At 45.0% G+C, this 17,394-nt stretch overlaps 3 protein-coding genes across 3 annotated transcripts in view; all 3 read left to right on the top strand.

Moving 5' to 3' along the window:
• ccdc88ab (coiled-coil and HOOK domain protein 88ab) overlaps positions 1–17,394 on the top strand; it is a 56,349-nt gene that overhangs the window by 27,394 nt on the left and 11,561 nt on the right. Inside the window, 21 exon segments of the mRNA XM_089012188.1 lie at positions 745–917; positions 8,844–8,925; positions 9,548–9,706; positions 9,807–9,953; positions 10,024–10,168; positions 10,544–10,722; positions 11,393–11,530; positions 12,267–12,450; positions 12,536–12,666; positions 12,820–13,113; positions 13,219–13,401; positions 13,474–13,752; positions 13,819–13,943; positions 14,220–14,358; positions 14,431–14,607; positions 14,702–14,863; positions 15,943–16,220; positions 16,299–16,442; positions 16,579–16,765; positions 16,869–17,014; positions 17,110–17,202. Coding sequence (XP_088868314.1) covers positions 745–917; positions 8,844–8,925; positions 9,548–9,706; positions 9,807–9,953; positions 10,024–10,168; positions 10,544–10,722; positions 11,393–11,530; positions 12,267–12,450; positions 12,536–12,666; positions 12,820–13,113; positions 13,219–13,401; positions 13,474–13,752; positions 13,819–13,943; positions 14,220–14,358; positions 14,431–14,607; positions 14,702–14,863; positions 15,943–16,220; positions 16,299–16,442; positions 16,579–16,765; positions 16,869–17,014; positions 17,110–17,202 — 3,545 coding nt within the window.
• On the top strand, positions 3,672–7,645 carry LOC148889212 (girdin-like). Its single transcript, XM_089012593.1, has 10 exons — positions 3,672–3,689; positions 3,782–3,940; positions 4,041–4,187; positions 4,258–4,402; positions 4,774–4,952; positions 5,697–5,834; positions 6,568–6,751; positions 6,837–6,967; positions 7,121–7,413; positions 7,519–7,645. The coding sequence occupies exons 1-9, from the start codon at positions 3,672–3,674 to the stop codon at positions 7,409–7,411; spliced, it is 1,392 nt and encodes a 463-aa protein (XP_088868719.1). The 3' UTR covers positions 7,412–7,413; positions 7,519–7,645.
• LOC148889211 (protein Daple-like) lies at positions 7,419–8,358 on the top strand. The gene is made up of 6 exons (XM_089012592.1): positions 7,419–7,437; positions 7,475–7,488; positions 7,519–7,701; positions 7,773–8,051; positions 8,118–8,242; positions 8,334–8,358. The coding sequence occupies exons 1-6, from the start codon at positions 7,419–7,421 to the stop codon at positions 8,356–8,358; spliced, it is 645 nt and encodes a 214-aa protein (XP_088868718.1).

Genomic DNA, 17,394 nt, shown 5'->3' with positions numbered 1-17,394 from the left:
TTAACTTTTTCGGGTAAATGATTGGAGTGTCTGTGTGACTGTTTTTCCTGACAAATCATGCATCACTTGTGTTTCCAGCCAGAGGGGGCAGATGCCGACAACTGATACAAAAGCTGTGTGTGCATGTGTATGGTGTGCGTATAATCGCCTCCAGGTTACCAGTGTGCTATCCAGAAGTTCTCAATTAAAAGTCCATTTCCTGTCACAGCCTGAGGATCATGTTGCTGTCATAAAGACTTTTATTTTTCTAGTTAACATACTTAATTTTCATATCAGTTTAGAACAGTTAACCAACGATGAGAAGGTTTCTTCAGCCGTCATCTGTACAAAAGTGAAGGTTTCGGACGTTTCGCCTCCTATCCAAGAGGCTTCGTCAGCGAACTAAAGTCTGACTGGTCGTATCGGACTTAGGAACAATCAGTGGGGCCACAGGGGGGGGTCCCGCGCCTCCCCCAACCTGAGAGTAGGGACCTATCATAGCTGTGTCCGGCGCCACCAGGTCTGGACATTAGGGATATATAAATGGGGCCGATACGACCAGTCAGACTTTAGTTCGCTGACGAAGCCTCTTGGATAGGAGGCGAAACGTCCGAAACCTTCACTTTTGTACAGATGACGGCTGAAGAAACCTTCTCATCGATGGACCACTCCTGTACGACTGAGAGCTTACACAGACGTAACAGTTAACCAAGTCTGGTTTAGTTTAATTTGTGCCAGTTTAAACTCATCTCCTTTTTGGTCTAGACCATTGTGGAACTGACCCAAGAGCGGGACTGCATTCAGCTGTCTCCACTGGGTTCTGGTCCGGCCCAGTCGCCAAATGGCTCCCCCAGCATGAGAAGGACAGAGAGCCGACAACACCTCTCCGTGGAGTTGGCTGATGCCAAGGCTAAGATTAGACGTCTGCGCCAAGAATTGTGAGTCACTATTTTGTTTCTGTATAAACTAGCTAGGTAATTATTTGTTACAACACAGTTGATGATTCACAAAGTGTACCATTCTGCTAAGATGACTCAAATGAACAACTAACTGTGAATTCACGAGCTCATTATTCAATTATTTGCTACTTCCTGATTCGTACAGAACTGAAGGCGCAGTTTTGATTTCATTCAACTGTAGCAGTCCTAACATTCCAATTGGGAATGACTTAGTCTCACCAACTAAGTAGCTCATTAATGTTGTCCTGCTTCTAATTGTAGTTCGTGGAGAAAGCTAGGCGACATTTTGATTCTGTGTTGGTGTGTATTTTTTTGTCCCTAGGTGTGAGTGTGAGAGCTCATGGTTATTTGTCTCTGTGTGTGCTGCGATTGGCTGGCAACTAATTCAGGGTGTGCCCCACCTGGGATACCGCCCGGTGTATGTATAAGCATTTCAGTGTTGCACATACAATGGGTTTGTTTGTTTCTTTCTTTCTTTATCGTGAGGCCAGCGAAAGGGACATAGACTCCCTGATCCACACAACCAGCATCTACAGCAGTGATATCGGAATGTCATTCGGGCTGGAGAAATGTAGTCGGATGGTGACTAAGAGGGGCAAGGTAGTCCACACTGAAGGGGTCTCACTCACTGAAGGAACAATAGCAGACATTGAAAACAGCTACAAGTACCTCGGTATACCACAGGCCAATGGCAACCTCGAATTAGCAACAAGGAAAGCGGCTACGACCAAATACCTCCAGCGGGTGAGGCAAGTCCTCAGAAGCCAGCTCAATGGCAAGAACAAGACCCGGGCAATAAACAGCTATGCCCTGCCAGTGATCAGATACCCTGCAGGAATAATAAGGTGGCCAACGGAAGAGATTCAGACCACGGATGTTAAGACCCGAAAACTCCTCACCATGCACGGAGGGTTCCATCCCAAGTCCAGCACCCTGAGACTGTACACAAGCCGTAAGGAAGGAGGCCGGGGACTAGTGAATGTGAGAGCCACTGTCCAGGATGAAACATCCAAGCTCCATGAATACATCAAAGAGAAGGCTCCAACGGATGATGTACTCAGAGAATGTCTCAGTCAATGGGGAACAGAGGATGAGGTGCTGGAAGAGGGACAATCATGGGAGGAAAAGCCCCTACACGGGATGTACCACCGAACCATAGCAGAAGTGGCTGATCTCAAGAAGTCCTATCAGTGGCTAGAGAGGGCTGGCCTAAAGGACAGCACAGAGGCACTCATCCTGGCTGCCCAAGAGCAGGCCCTGAACACCAGAGCCATAGAGGCAGGGATATACCACACCAGACAAGACCCAAGGTGTAGGTTGTGCAAAGAGGCACCTGAGACAATCCAACACGTAACTGCAGGGTGTAAGATGCTGGCAGGGAAAGCCTACATGGAGCGCCATAACCAGGTGGCTGGCATAGTCTACCGAAACATCTGTGCGGAGTATGGACTGGAAACCCCAAGGTCAAAATGGGAAACACCTCCCAAGGCAGACAGTCGATAGTCCTTTTTAATGAGATCGTTTTGTTCCGCTTGCAACGATGGACCGTTTTAAAAGCTAAAATGGATGACAACAATCAGAATCAGAATCATCTTTATTGCTCCTCCAGGGAAATTGGACTCCTTTGTTGTGGCGTTCCATCACTGCAGGCGCCACTCTTTGCTTGGAAATGAAGCTGGGTATATAAACCATGATCAGTAGTTGCTGTTGTTTGGTGGTTGATGGCAATCCCGTACCACGTAGCTGCCAAGAGCCTAATGCCCGATCATATCAAAGTTATTACAAAGGAATAAAGCTAGAGTTTATTTTCAATATCGCTGTGCACACCAGTGTTTGCTAAGATGCAAAGTGTGTTAAACTGTGAGTTGCGCTGCCAGCTGCGTGCAAAATGTGAGCCTCGAGCTAATCGGCAAGGCAGGATCTGACAGGTGTTTGTGATTTGGGGAAAGAGTTGGAGGAGGGGATAACTGCTTAAATGAAAACAGAAGTATAATAAATGGAACTCCATGATAGTACGGCATTGCCTTATTGAGATTTTGTCGTGAAGCTGCAGACGCATTTGCATATCAGTTGATGTTTATCTTGGAGCTGTAACGGTCGTTTGTCGAGTGTGACGCTCGCCAGACGCAGGTTATTGCATATAGTCGGAGTCAAATTTAGGTCAGGAACACTGGGAAATATACGTATGAGCTACTGTGTATTTCCACGAAATTTTATTTGGTATGCTGTAACCTAGGCCATTGTGTAAAGCACTGGTGTCAAACTCAAGGCCCAGGGACCAAATCTGGTCCGCCACATAATTTTATTCGTCCTGTTTGTAATATGTGGAGGGAATTAAACATTGTAATAGCTTCCCCAAATTCATTACAGCCCCCGAGAGGAAACTGTAACTATATGTGGCCCGTGGCAAAAAATGGCTGAAACCCTTTTTATTGCACACTTATTCGCAATGTTGTTGCCACCTCAGTGGAATAAAAAAATAGAATGAACAGATCAGGACATTTATATGGAAAACATGTCTCTATTTACAAAATCATCCCATGCTTGCGATCATGTGACCATTTCAAAATGGTGACCAATTTCCATACCTAGTCGAGAGAGGCTAAAAGGTAATCTTCATCACTTTAGTCCGCGTGTGCTTGCCCTTGAATTCTGGGGACCCGACATTCTTGAAAGCGGGCGTAATGTTGCGCACACACCGTGGGTAACGCCCGCGTCCATTGCAGTTTCCAGATGCCACTGTTCACACCTGTACATTAGAGTTAACGACTAACGACAAACTGAACGACTCCCACAAATAGAACCATCCTTTTCACGCTCACTTTGTCTTTCCACTCATTTAGAGCTACCAGCTTATATCAGACGCTCGCTCGGTCAGGGCGTACCGCGACGAGCTGGATGCCCTCCGAGAAAAAGCCATCCGCGTAGACAAGCTGGAGAGCGAGCTGTGCCGCTACAAAGAGAGACTACACGACATTGAGTTCTACAAGGCCAGAGTGGAGGTGCAGTGATTTAAATCAACACTAAAATATGTGAACAAGCACATAAATGCTCATACGGGGAGATTGTGTTGTTTGTAATCACTGCAATAAAATTGTGTAGGAGTTGAAGGAGGACAATCAGGTGCTTCTGGAGACCAAAACCATGCTGGAGGAGCAGTTGGATGCCAGTAGGAGCAGATCTGACAAACTGCACCTCCTTGAGAAGGAAAATCTCCAGCTCAAATCCAAAATCCATGATCTGGAGATGGTGAGAGAAACATGTGGAAATTAGTTGGATTGCTGTTTTTCACACTTTAAAATCATGTTGTTTCCTTTAGGAGCGAGATTTAGATCGTAAGCGAATGGAGGAGCTGTTGGAGGAAAACCTGGTGCTGGAAATGGCCCAGAAACAGAGCATGGATGAGTCCTTACACCTGGGCTGGGAGCTAGAACAACTGTCCAAAACACCAGACCTGACTGAAGGTAAGAAAAAGCAGGCGCCACAAGCATCCTGGCCAACTTCCATTGGCTAGGCCTCATCTCTTGCTCAACATCTTGTAATTAATATGAAGCGGCTCTTGGAAGATAATCTGTTCTTTTCAGTTATTAAAGCTGTTAAGAGCTTTAACCAGCCAGGGATCTGGATAATGACTTGTTTGTTGAAATAACATTTAACATCTTTTACACCTGGAATCTTACCCCATGCAGCTTTGTCTCAAAGGGGAAATGTTATGGGGAAGAAAAACAATCAGTTATACATGCTTGCATTGTGTAAAAAGGGTATTATAAATCTCCTTTTAATTTACATGTTCTTGACAAAGCTGCATTTAATTATCTGCTCATTGCTGCCTCAGCCCCTCAGAAGTCCCTCGGCGAAGAGGTGAACGAGCTGACATCCAGTCGTCTGCTAAAACTGGAGAAGGACAATCAGACGCTGCTGAAGACTTTGGAGGAGCTCCGGGGAGGCACTGATGCAGACTCAGTGGTCAAACTCGGCAAAGTCAACCAGGAGAACCAGAGGCTGTACCAGAAAGTGAGTAATGTCGTTATTGCTTTGAGGTACACAACATGGTTCTGTCATTGATCCTATTTTTCTTAATTATATATATATATATATATATATATATATATATATAATATATATATAATATTATTATATATATATATTATATATAATATTATATATATAATTATATATATTTTGGCTCACTTTCAGGTTGCTAAATAGAAAATGCTCATTTTACTCTGAAACAAATCCATCTGATGGATGGTTATTGACCTTTTCGCACACCACTAGAAGTATCAGAAAGAAAAGAGCAGAAAGTATTTGTAGAATGAAAGAAAAGGACCATGCAAGCAAAGCTGTAAATCCCACGTGCTTGACTTTGCCTTTTCTTTTTCCAGTCAGTGACACCCTAAATACCCCCCACCCAGAAAAGCCTTTTTGCAGGGAGATACGCCTCCTGCGGCATTGCTCTATTACAATTCTATTCTTCTTCCCACACAAAAGCGTGGGGTTAATTCAGGATGCATTTTGGCATCAACATAAATGGAACTCGGAGGCAGATTACCCAGTTTCACACCACTAACATGAGTACAGCACACATATTTGTCTTTTTGGGGAAATAATGTTTTTCAATTTGACACCATAAACAAGCGGCATTGTTGACATGTTAGCCTCTCCTGGTGACACGAGACAAAATTCCTTCACAATCAAAGTGGCACAAAATGAATACCCCTGATTATTTTAAAATAGATGTGACTGATTTGTGTGCAGCTAGAGCTTCTGGAAAGTGAACTTGCGACCGAGAAAGAGTCACTCCGCATCGCAGAGTCTCTGAGCACCGATCTGATGAAGGAGAAAGCCTTACTGGAGAATACGCTGGAAACTCTGCGAGAAAACTCTGAGAGACAGGTACCAGATCACAAACGGTTTCTGCATGACTGTTTCAATAAGACCTCAATCCAAGTCTCACTGGAATGACCTCAATTGTATGAAATGCCCTGAATTGATCTTGTGGCTTATTTGATCACATGAGGCAGCATGTCATTCCTCCTTTGGGCATGTGGAGCTCGCAAAAACAAAATGCTCATTGATCATTTAATTCTCCTTAGGAAGCTACTTTGGAAAATAATGTGTGTCATTTGCAAATGTACTAAAATTGAGCAACGACTATGCATTTTTTAAGAGTAGCTGTTTTAAAGACTGCTGGGCCCAGATGCAGGCACTCTGATTCACTGTCAGGGGACCATGGATAATCTGTGTCGCACTTCAACCCAAATAGGACATTTTCGATTACTTCACGTGTTTGACTGATGAAACACAGCGTCAATGATGCCACATGATAGCTTCCAAGATGACTGTGGTTAAAGATTGACACTGCGAATCAATAAAAAAATGTATGTTTCGGCGTTAGTGCTTCCCGATAAATGTCTGATTCGTATCTGAAAATGAATCACATAACCATTTCAACCAAAATTAGCCTGATGCTAGTACTAATCATGATAGCTACATTCCTTTCTCATTCAAGTCATTAATGTCACATTAAAGTAGAACCTACTGTCTATTTCTACTTTTGAAAAGCGCTCTTGTTCTCAAGTGCCTTTTGAAGCACAGAATACTAAATTGAGTGCTTTTGTCTCCCCAGCTGAAGGGTTTAGAGCAGGAGAACAAGCATCTAAGCCAGACGGTGTCATCCCTGCGTCAACGCAGCCAGGTAGGCGCCGAGGCTCGCGTCAAGGACGTAGAGAAGGAGAACCGCATCCTCCACGAATCCATCTGCGAGACCACAGGGAAGCTCAACAAGATGGAGTTTGAGCGGAAACAGCTGAGTGAGCCAACGTCTCCGCCGGCACTTGCTCGCATGGCTGTTTTCTTTTCCTCTGGCGGATCAACACGGCGGCTGTTTGTCTGCAGCAAAAGAACTGGAATCTTTGAAAGAGAAGGGCGACCGAGCGGAGGAGTTGGAGATTCTGATACAGAAGTTGGAGCGGGACAATGAAAGTCTGCAAAAGAGAGTGGCCAGTTTGGGAATCACCTGCGATAAAGTTAGTCCATGTCATTTTTTGGAAGGGGGGACAGAAAAATTGCAAAATTTTATTCTTTGGATTAAAAAAACAAAGCTGTACTTTTCCCATCCCTAGTTTTGCCTCTGAACTGTGAATTTCTATGTTTTATCATTTTATTTCTTTCACCTGAAGGTATCGGCGTTGGAAAAGGAGAACACCGACCTGGAGGCGGAGAGCCGGCGCCTCAAGAAGAAGCTGGACAGTCTGAAGAACATGGCATTCCAGCTGGAGGCTCTGGAGAAGGAGAACTCGCAGCTGGAGCAGGAGAACCTTGAGGTGCGACGCTCGGCCGAGAGCTTCCGCTCAGCCGGGGTCAAGGCCGTGCAGCTCGAAGCCGAGAACAGGGAGCTGGAGAGCGAGAGGAGCCAGCTTAAGCGCAGCCTGGAGCTCCTTAAGGCAACCTCCAAGAAAACGAGAGATTAGAGGTGAGATGTTCCCGACAAACCGGGGTTAGTTTTAATGGTGCCTCTGACTCCCCACAAGCAGTCCACTTTTTTTATGTCTTACTCTAACTGCTCCCATCATCATAGGTGAGCTACCAGGGCCTGGACACAGAAAACCAGCGCTTGCAGAAAGCACTGGAGAACAGCAGCAAGAAGATCCAGCAGCTGGAGGCAGAACTTCAAGAGGTAGAGTCCGAGAACCAAACCCTCCAGCGCAACCTGGAGGAGCTGAAGATCTCCAGTAAGCGCCTGGAGCAACTGGAGCAAGAGGTGGGTGGACAAATGAGGCAGCGATTTTAACGCAAGGTACATTATTCGACTAATCTACATTATGGTTTCAGAACAAGACGCTGGAGCGGGAGAGCTCCCAACTGGAAAAGGATAAGAAGCTTCTGGAAAAGGAGAATAAGCGGCTGAGACAGCAGGCTGAAATCCGCGATTCCAAGCTGGATGACGGTAACCAGCGAATTGCCATTTTGGAGAAAGAGAACCGTACCATGGGGAAGGAGATGATCTTTTTCCGGGACTCGTGCACACGTGTCAAAGACCTGGAGAAAGAGAACAAGGAGCTAGTCAAACAAGGCACCATCGATAAGCGGACCCTTATCACGCTAAGAGAGGTTTGTTAGAAGAAATGGCCTGTTTAAGACAGAGTGAAATTAAATGTATCCTCCCTTTATGATAAGGAATTGGTAAGCGAGAAGCTGCACACTCAGCAGATAAACAACGACCTGGAAAAACTGACGCATGAGCTTGAAAAGATCGGACTCAACAAGGAAAGGCTGTTGCTCGACGAGGACTCAGATGACAGGTATCTATCTACAAGTTCATTTCAAACCTGGTCTGTCATATCGGGTCGTGCAAACGGGAGTCTGAATAAATCAGGTCTGTGACCGTTTTAGATTCCTGTGCCGTCTATTTCAATAACGGCTCATGCTGATGGGATAGTGTCAGGCAAAAAGCAATCTTGCTACGACTTCTGAAGGAATAATGTTTTTTTTTTATATTGTGAGCTACTTTTGCAAATGGAAAGTAAATCTACACTTATTCGCAATGTTGTTGCCACCTTAGTGGAATAAAAAAATTGAATGAACAGATCAGGACATTTATATGGAAAACATGTCTCTATTTACAAAACGTTCTTGTTATGAAATTATCTTGAAAAAAAGTAGAGGTTCCATTGTATTGTCACCAAAGGAAGTTTTGACACATTTGTATGCACAAGTTCACATTGGTTTCTTATAACTGAGGCATAGGTGAATGCTGATCTGCAAATTAGAAGGATATGAAGTACTGACCCGTGAACGAAAGTGCTTTTATTGTTTTTACAGAAGATCACTTGTTCAATGTTTCACACGAGTCAATTCTATTATCTTAACACGTCTGATTAAACGTCTTTGTTGCTTTTCCAGGGAAGAGAAGAGCGAGCAGCTTCTTGACACACGGCAGGAGTTGGAGAACATGGAAGTAGATCTCAGGAGGATACAACAGGAGGTAAGTGGAACACAACGTAGTAGTACAACTCCAAATACTCGCATGCGTTATCTCTCTGGCTCTTAATTGGCTCTCGCTCTTTAGCAGTTGCTATAATTGGCCCTGTCTCTAGCTTGAAGCAGCAGCCTCACGCTGTTTGGTAGATGCCACAGCTAATTGAGGTGGATGAGGTCAAGGCAATGGAGGACACTTTAGATACTTAAAACCCAGCACACGAGGCGCCGTTGGCATAGTGCCATAGGCTTTGGGTGAAAATGGCTCCTGATAGCCAATGGCCCTGTAATCCCTTTGTATAACTGCTTCAAATTGCCTTCATCCCATGCTTGCGATCATGTGACCATTTCAAAATGGTGACCAATTTCCATACCTAGTCGAGAGAGGCTAAAAGGTAATCTTCATCACTTTAGTCCGCGTGTGCTTGCCCTTGAATTCTGGGGACCCGACATTCTTGAAAGCGGGCGTAATGTTGCGCACACACCGTGGGTAACGCCCGCGTCCATTGCAGTTTCCAGATGCCACTGTTCACACCTGTACATTAGAGTTAACGACTAACGACAAACTGAACGACTCCCACAAATAGAACCCTCCTTTTCATGCTCACTTTGTCTTTCCACTCATTTAGAGCTACCAGCTTATATCAGACGCTCGCTCGGTCAGGGCGTACCGCGACGAGCTGGATGCCCTCCGAGAAAAAGCCATCCGCGTAGACAAGCTGGAGAGCGAGCTGTGCCGCTACAAAGAGAGACTACACGACATTGAGTTCTACAAGGCCAGAGTGGAGGTGCAGTGATTTAAATCAACACTAAAATATGTGAACAAGCACATCAATGCTCATACGGGGAGATTGTGTTGTTTGTAATCACTGCGATAAAATTGTGTAGGAGTTGAAGGAGGACAATCAGGTGCTTCTGGAGACCAAAACCATGCTGGAGGAGCAGTTGGATGCCAGTAGGAGCAGATCTGACAAACTGCACCTCCTTGAGAAGGAAAATCTCCAGCTCAAATCCAAAATCCATGATCTGGAGATGGTGAGAGAAACATGTGGAAATTAGTTGGATAGCTGTTTTTCACACTTTAAAATCATGTTGTTTCCTTTAGGAGCGAGATTTAGATCGTAAGCGAATGGAGGAGCTGTTGGAGGAAAACCTGGTGCTGGAAATGGCCCAGAAACAGAGCATGGATGAGTCCTTACACCTGGGCTGGGAGCTAGAACAACTGTCCAAAACACCAGACCTGACTGAAGGTAAGAAAAAGCAGGCGCCACAAGCATCCTGGCCAACTTCCATTGGCTAGGCCTCATCTCTTGCTCAACGTCTTGTAATTAATATGAAGCGGCTCTTGGAAGATAATCTGTTCTTTTCAGTTATTAAAGCTGTTAAGAGCTTTAACCAGCCAGGGATCTGGATAATGACTTGTTTGTTGAAATAACATTTAACATCTTTTACACCTGGAATCTTACCCCATGCAGCTTTGTCTCAAAGGGGAAATGTTATGGGGAAGAAAAACAATTAATCAGTTATACATGCTTGCATTGTGTAAAAAGGGTATCATAAATCTCCTTTTAATTTACATGTTCTTGACAAAGCTGCATTTAATTATCTGCTCATTGCTGCCTCAGCCCCTCAGAAGTCCCTCGGCGAAGAGGTGAACGAGCTGACATCCAGTCGTCTGCTAAAACTGGAGAAGGACAATCAGACGCTGCTGAAGACTTTGGAGGAGCTCCGGGGAGGCACTGATGCAGACTCAGTGGTCAAACTCGGCAAAGTCAACCAGGAGAACCAGAGGCTGTACCAGAAAGTGAGTAATGTTGTTATTGCTTTGAGGTACACAACATGGTTCTGTCATTGATCCTATGTTTTCTTAATTATATATATATATATAATTATATATATTTTGGCTCACTTTCAGGTTGCTAAATAGAAAATGCATTTTACTCTGAAACAAATCCATCTGATGGATGGTTATTGACCTTTTCGCACACCACTAGAAGTATCAGAAAGAAAAGAGCAGAAAGTGTTTGTAGAATGAAAGAAAAGGACCATGCAAGCAAAGCTGTAAATCCCACGTGCTTGACTTTGCCTTTTCTTTTTCCAGTCAGTGACACCCTAAATACCCCCCACCCAGAAAAGCCTTTTTGCAGGGAGGTACGCCTCCTGCGGCATTGCTCTATTACAATTCTATTCTTCCACACAAAAGCGTGGGGTTAATTCAGGATGCATTTTGGCATCAACATAAATGGAACTCGGAGGCAGATTACCCAGTTTCACCGCACTAACATGAGTACAGTACACATATTTGTCTTTTTGGGGAAATAATGTTTTTCAATTTGACACCATAAACAAGCGGCATTGTTGACATGTTGTTAGCCTCTCCTGGTGACACGAGACAAAATTCCTTCACAATCAAAGTGGCACAAAATGAATACCCCTGATTATTTTCACAATAGATGTGACTGATTTGTGTGCAGCTAGAGTTTCTGGAAAGTGAACTTGCGACCGAGAAAGAGTCACTCCGCATCGCAGAGTCTCTGAGCACCGATCTGATGAAGGAGAAAGCCTTACTGGAGAATACGCTGGAAACTCTGCGAGAAAACTCTGAAAGACAGGTACCAGATCACAAACGGTTTCTGCATGACTGTTTCAATAAGACCTCAATCCAAGTCTCACTGGAATGAACTCAATTGTATGAAATGCCCTGAATTGATCTTGTGGATTATTTGATCACATGAGGCAGCATGTCATTCCTCCTTTGGGCATGTGGAGCTCGCAAAAACAAAATGCTCATTGATCATTTAATTCTCCTTAGGAAGCTACTTTGGAAAATAATGTGTGTCATTTTCAAATGTACTAAAATTGAGCAACGACTGTGCATTTTTTAAGAGTAGCTGTTTTAAAGACTGCTGGGCCCAGATGCAGGCACTCTGATTCACTGTCAGGGGACCATGGATAATCTGTGTAGCAGTTCAACCCAAATAGGACATTTTCGATTACTTCACGTGTTTGACTGATGAAACACAGCGTCAGTGATGCCACATGATAGCTTCCAAGATGACTGTGGTTAAAGATTGACACTGCGAATCAATAAAAAAATGTATGTTTCGGCGTTAGTGCTTCCCGATAAATGTCTGATTCGTATCTGAAAATGAATCACATAACCATTTCAACCAAAATTAGCCTGATGCTACTTATACTAATCATGATTGCTACATTCCTTTCTCATTCAAGTCATTAATGCCACATTAAAGTAGAACCTACTGTCTATTTCTACTTTTGAAAAGCGCTCTTGTTCTCAAGTGCCTTTTGAAGCACAGAATGCTAAATTGAGTGCTTTTGTCTCCCCAGCTGAAGGGTTTAGAGCAGGAGAACAAGCATCTAAGCCAGACGGTGTCATCCCTGCGTCAACGCAGCCAGGTAGGCGCCGAGGCTCGCGTCAAGGACGTAGAGAAGGAGAACCGCATCCTCCACGAATCCATCTGCGAGACCACAGGGAAGCTCAACAAGATGGAGTTTGAGCGGAAACAGCTGAGTGAGCCAACGTCTCCGCCGGCACTTGCTCGCATGGCTGTTTTCTTTTCCTCTGGCGGATCAACACGGCGGCTGTTTGTCTGCAGCAAAAGAACTGGAATCTTTGAAAGAGAAGGGCGACCGAGCGGAGGAGTTGGAGATTCTGATACAGAAGTTGGAGCGGGACAATGAAAGTCTGCAAAAGAGAGTGGCCAGTTTGGGAATCACCTGCGATAAAGTTAGTCCATGTCATTTTTTGGAAGGGGGGACAGAAAAATTGCAAAATTTTATTCTTTGGATTAAAAAAACAAAGCTGTACTTTTCCCATCCCTAGTTTTGCCTCTGAACTGTGAATTTCTATGTTTTATCATTTTATTTCTTTCACCTGAAGGTATCGGCGTTGGAAAAGGAGAACACCGACCTGGAGGCGGAGAGCCGGCGCCTCAAGAAGAAGCTGGACAGTCTGAAGAACATGGCATTCCAGCTGGAGGCTCTGGAGAAGGAGAACTCGCAGCTGGAGCAGGAGAACCTTGAGGTGCGACGCTCGGCCGAGAGCTTCCGCTCAGCCGGGGTCAAGGCCGTGCAGCTCGAAGCCGAGAACAGGGAGCTGGAGAGCGAGAGGAGCCAGCTTAAGCGCAGCCTGGAGCTCCTTAAGGCAACCTCCAAGAAAACTGAGAGATTAGAGGTGAGATGTTCCCGACAAACCGGGGTTAGTTTTAATGGTGCCTCTGACTCCCCACAAGCAGTCCACTTTTTTTATGTCTTACTCTAACTGCTCCCATCATCATAGGTGAGCTACCAGGGCCTGGACACAGAAAACCAGCGCTTGCAGAAAGCACTGGAGAACAGCAGCAAGAAGATCCAGCAGCTGGAGGCAGAACTTCAAGAGGTAGAGTCCGAGAACCAAACCCTCCAGCGCAACCTGGAGGAGCTGAAGATCTCCAGTAAGCGCCTGGAGCAACTGGAGCAAGAGGTGGGTGGACAAATGAGGCAGCGATTTTAACGCAAGGTACATTATTCGACTAATCTACTATTATGGTTTCAGAACAAGACGCTGGAGCGGGAGAGCTCCCAACTGGAAAAGGATAAGAAGCTTCTGGAAAAGGAGAATAAGCGGCTGAGACAGCAGGCTGAAATCCGCGATTCCAAGCTGGATGACGGTAACCAGCGAATTGCCATTTTGGAGAAAGAGAACCGTACCATGGGGAAGGAGATGATCTTTTTCCGGGACTCGTGCACACGTGTCAAAGACCTGGAGAAAGAGAACAAGGAGCTAGTCAAACAAGGCACCATCGATAAGCGGACCCTTATCACGCTAAGAGAGGTTTGTTAGAAGAAATGGCCTGTTTAAGACAGAGTGAAATTAAATGTATCCTCCCTTTATGATAAGGAATTGGTAAGCGAGAAGCTGCACACTCAGCAGATAAACAACGACCTGGAAAAACTGACGCATGAGCTTGAAAAGATCGGACTCAACAAGGAAAGGCTGTTGCTCGACGAGGACTCAGATGACAGGTATCTATCTACAAGTTCATTTCAAACCTGGTCTGTCATATCGGGTCGTGCAAACGGGAGTCTGAATAAATCAGGTCTGTGACCTGTTTTAGATTCCTGTGCCGTCTATTTCAATAACGGCTCATGCTGATGGGATAGTGTCAGGCAAAAAGCAATCTTGCTACGACTTCTGAAGGAATAATGTTTTTTTTTTATATTGTGAGCTACTTTTGCAAATGGAAAGTAAATCTAGTGGGTTTACCCCCCATTCCCTCAACCTTACTCCCACCCCCAAAGGTTTAAGCTCCTAGAAAGCAAACTGGAGTCAACGCTGAAGTCCTCATTGGAGATCAAGGAGGAGAAAATCGCAGCCCTTGAGGCCAGACTGCAGGAGTCGTCCACTTTGAACCAGCAGCTTCGCCAGGAGCTCAAAACCGTACATATTCACACACACAGAAAAAAATATTCGAAAAGCCTTCTTCATTCATCTTGTGCGCTTTCCTCTCAGGTGAAAAAGAACTATGAGGCTCTGCGGCAAAGGGAGGAGGAGGAGAGGATGGTGCAGAGCTCGCCCCCTAGAGGCGTGGAGGACCCGCAGGCGGTCAGCAAATGGGAAAAGGAGAGCCATGAAGCCACCAGGGAACTACTCAAGGTCAAGGACAGACTCATCGAGGTGGAGCGGAATGTGAGTCAGCCAACACGCCTCTTTGAATGCCTCGCACAACATCACTGGTCTTCTGACATGAATATTTCTTTGTTTTTCAACCCTTTCCTACTAGAATGCCACGCTGCAGGCGGAGAAGGCGGCGCTGAGGAGTCAGCTCAAACAACTGGAGACGCAGAGTTCCAATCTGCAGGCGCAGATCGTGGCCGTGCAGAGACAGACTGCCTCCCTGCAGGAGAACAACACGACGCTGCAGACTCAGAACGCCAAGCTGCAGGTGTTGTACGCAAACAATACAAAACACATAATCGTAATATGCAACAAGGTATCACTTCATTTATTGATGAATTTAAACATTTTATTGATGAGTTTGTGTATTTACATGGGGGGAGAGCCAGCTTTTATGAAATGGTATTTGCACTAATTGGTGGCCATGAATACTTTAAAACAAGGGTATCAAACATTTTTTTTGCCACGGGGCACTATCTGGCCCCCTTGAATGTTGCAACTTTGTTGATTCTTGACAAAAAAAAAATTTTTCATATCTGTATGTTTGAAGCCTGAAAGGTTGCAAGATTCAAGGGGGCCGAATAGTTTTGCAAGGCACCGTAGTTACGTCGATGAAAAGGTTTCTTCAGCCGTCATCTGTACTTCTTTGAAGGTGTCGGACGTTTCGCTTCTTATCCAAGAAACTTCGTCAGCAAACTAAAGTCTTACTGGTAGTTTAGGCCCTATATACAGTAAAGCCTCGTTATATCGATATTCAAGGGAGTCCGAAAAAATATCGATATAACCAGGACTATCGATATATCCGACCCTGTTTGCATGTAATTTTCTCAGTGCGTGTGTAGAAATAGTATCGATATATATACTATCGATATAACGAGATTTACTATATATATATATATATATATATATATATATATATATATATATATATATATATATATATATATATGCATAAGTGAATGGGAACCTGTTTTGTGGCCTACGAATTTCAAATGTAAACAGCCCAATTTGATGATCAACATTTCCCTCCCAGTAATTTCAGTGCTTTGAAAAGAAAAATGAACTGAGGAAGCGTTTGCATTTGGTTGCGAGCCAAAAGGGCCGGCCTCTTTAAAAGCATTTCATCGACATTAGTCAGTCTCGAGCTGACCCTCTTTGGCTCTCTCCCAAGCCTGCCAGCCTGCTTAGCTCCCCCACTATGGATTTAGACCTGGATTCCTTGTTTGGCAGCTTTTCAAAGCCAGCTTATGGGACATGGGGCTGTCACTGACTGGCTGTGGCATCTCGCATGATGTGTTTTTTTTCATGGTGAATGACACGTAAAGTTGACCTTGCTTGTCCGTCCAGGTGGAAAACTCCACGCTGAGCTCGCAGGGTGCCGCCCTGATGGCGCAGAACGCTCAGCTGCAGGTCCAGCAGAGCAGTGTGGAAAGCGAGCGGGAAGGAGCCCTGCGGGAAAAAGAAGAGCTCAGGTCGACGTACGAACTGCTCTTGCGCGACCACGAGAAGCTGGCGACGCTCCACGAGAGGCAGGCGTCCGAGTACGAAGCGCTCATCGGCAAACACGGCGGTCTGAAGAGCTCCCACAAGAGTCTGGAGCAGCAACATCGCGACCTGGAGGACAAGTGAGGAGGAAATCGGCATCGGAAGCAATATTTCATGTTAGAAGAGGACATTAGGATGAGAGTGATTTATTCTTTCAGGTACAAGCAGCTCCTGCAGAGGAAAGGAGATCTGGACAAACTGGAGAAGAACCTCAAGGAACAACAAGAGAAAATGTCTGAAGAGAATCAGGGCCACAGAGCGACTGCTGACAAGTGCAAATTTCTCAAGGAGGAAAACGACAGGTCGGATAGCATGTCCAAATGTGCTGTTACAGATAGAGTTTCAAGCTTGGCCATTGTAAATATCGAATAGATTTCACGTATACGATTGTCGGCCCCGTACCCACCCCCCCCCCCACTCTTTTTTTTTTATCAACAGACTAAACACCACATACCGCCAACTGCAGAAGGACAACGAAAACCTCCAGCTGGACCACAAGAACATCAAGAGTCAGCTGAACGGCGCCAAACTGGAGCAGACTAGGCTGGAGGCCGAGTTCTCCAAGCTGAAGGAGCAATACCAACAGCTGGACATCACCTCAACCAAACTCACCAATCAGTGCGAGGTGAGCACCAAGTCAACAACCGTGGATGATCCAGAAAAGCTCACGTGGTGAAGACAGAACAACAGCAAAGGGATATTTGACAAATGGCAAATGTGCTTCTCAGCTGTTGAGTCAGCTGAAGGGCAACCTAGAGGAGGAGAACCGACACCTGCTGGACCAGATCCAGACGCTGATGCTGCAGAATCGTACGCTGCTGGAACAGACCATGGAGAGCAAAGACCTGTTCCATGTCGAGCAGAGGCAATACATGTAAGATCAGAACAGATTTTTTTATTTAAAAAAACAAAAACAAAAAAGCTGGTGACAGCCCTCGTAAGAAAATTTACGCCCGGAATCTTTTTAAGTGACAAGTTGAATGAACTGAGGAGGCAGAAGGAGAAGCTCGAGGAGAAGATCATGGACCAGTACAAGTTCTATGATCCTTCACCTCCACGGAGGTGAGTAACATCTTTGAAATATGCATCACAAGTCCATGAAACAAACGTCTCTTTCTTCAGAATTTAAAACTCACCACATTTGTCTAATGAAAATGTTAATAAAATTGGAAAAAAAATCATTTGAATACGTTTGTATTTTGCCCAATTGAATAGTTTGATACTAATAAGAATGATAATTGTATACCTTGAATT

This window comes from Hippocampus bargibanti, linkage group LG13 (genome assembly GCF_051943395.1).
Source record: "Hippocampus bargibanti isolate YZ-2025 linkage group LG13, ASM5194339v1, whole genome shotgun sequence".
Classification (NCBI taxonomy): domain Eukaryota; kingdom Metazoa; phylum Chordata; class Actinopteri; order Syngnathiformes; family Syngnathidae; genus Hippocampus; species Hippocampus bargibanti.
Note: the sequence above shows the minus strand (reverse complement) of the source record. Positions and strands in the feature narration are given on the sequence as shown.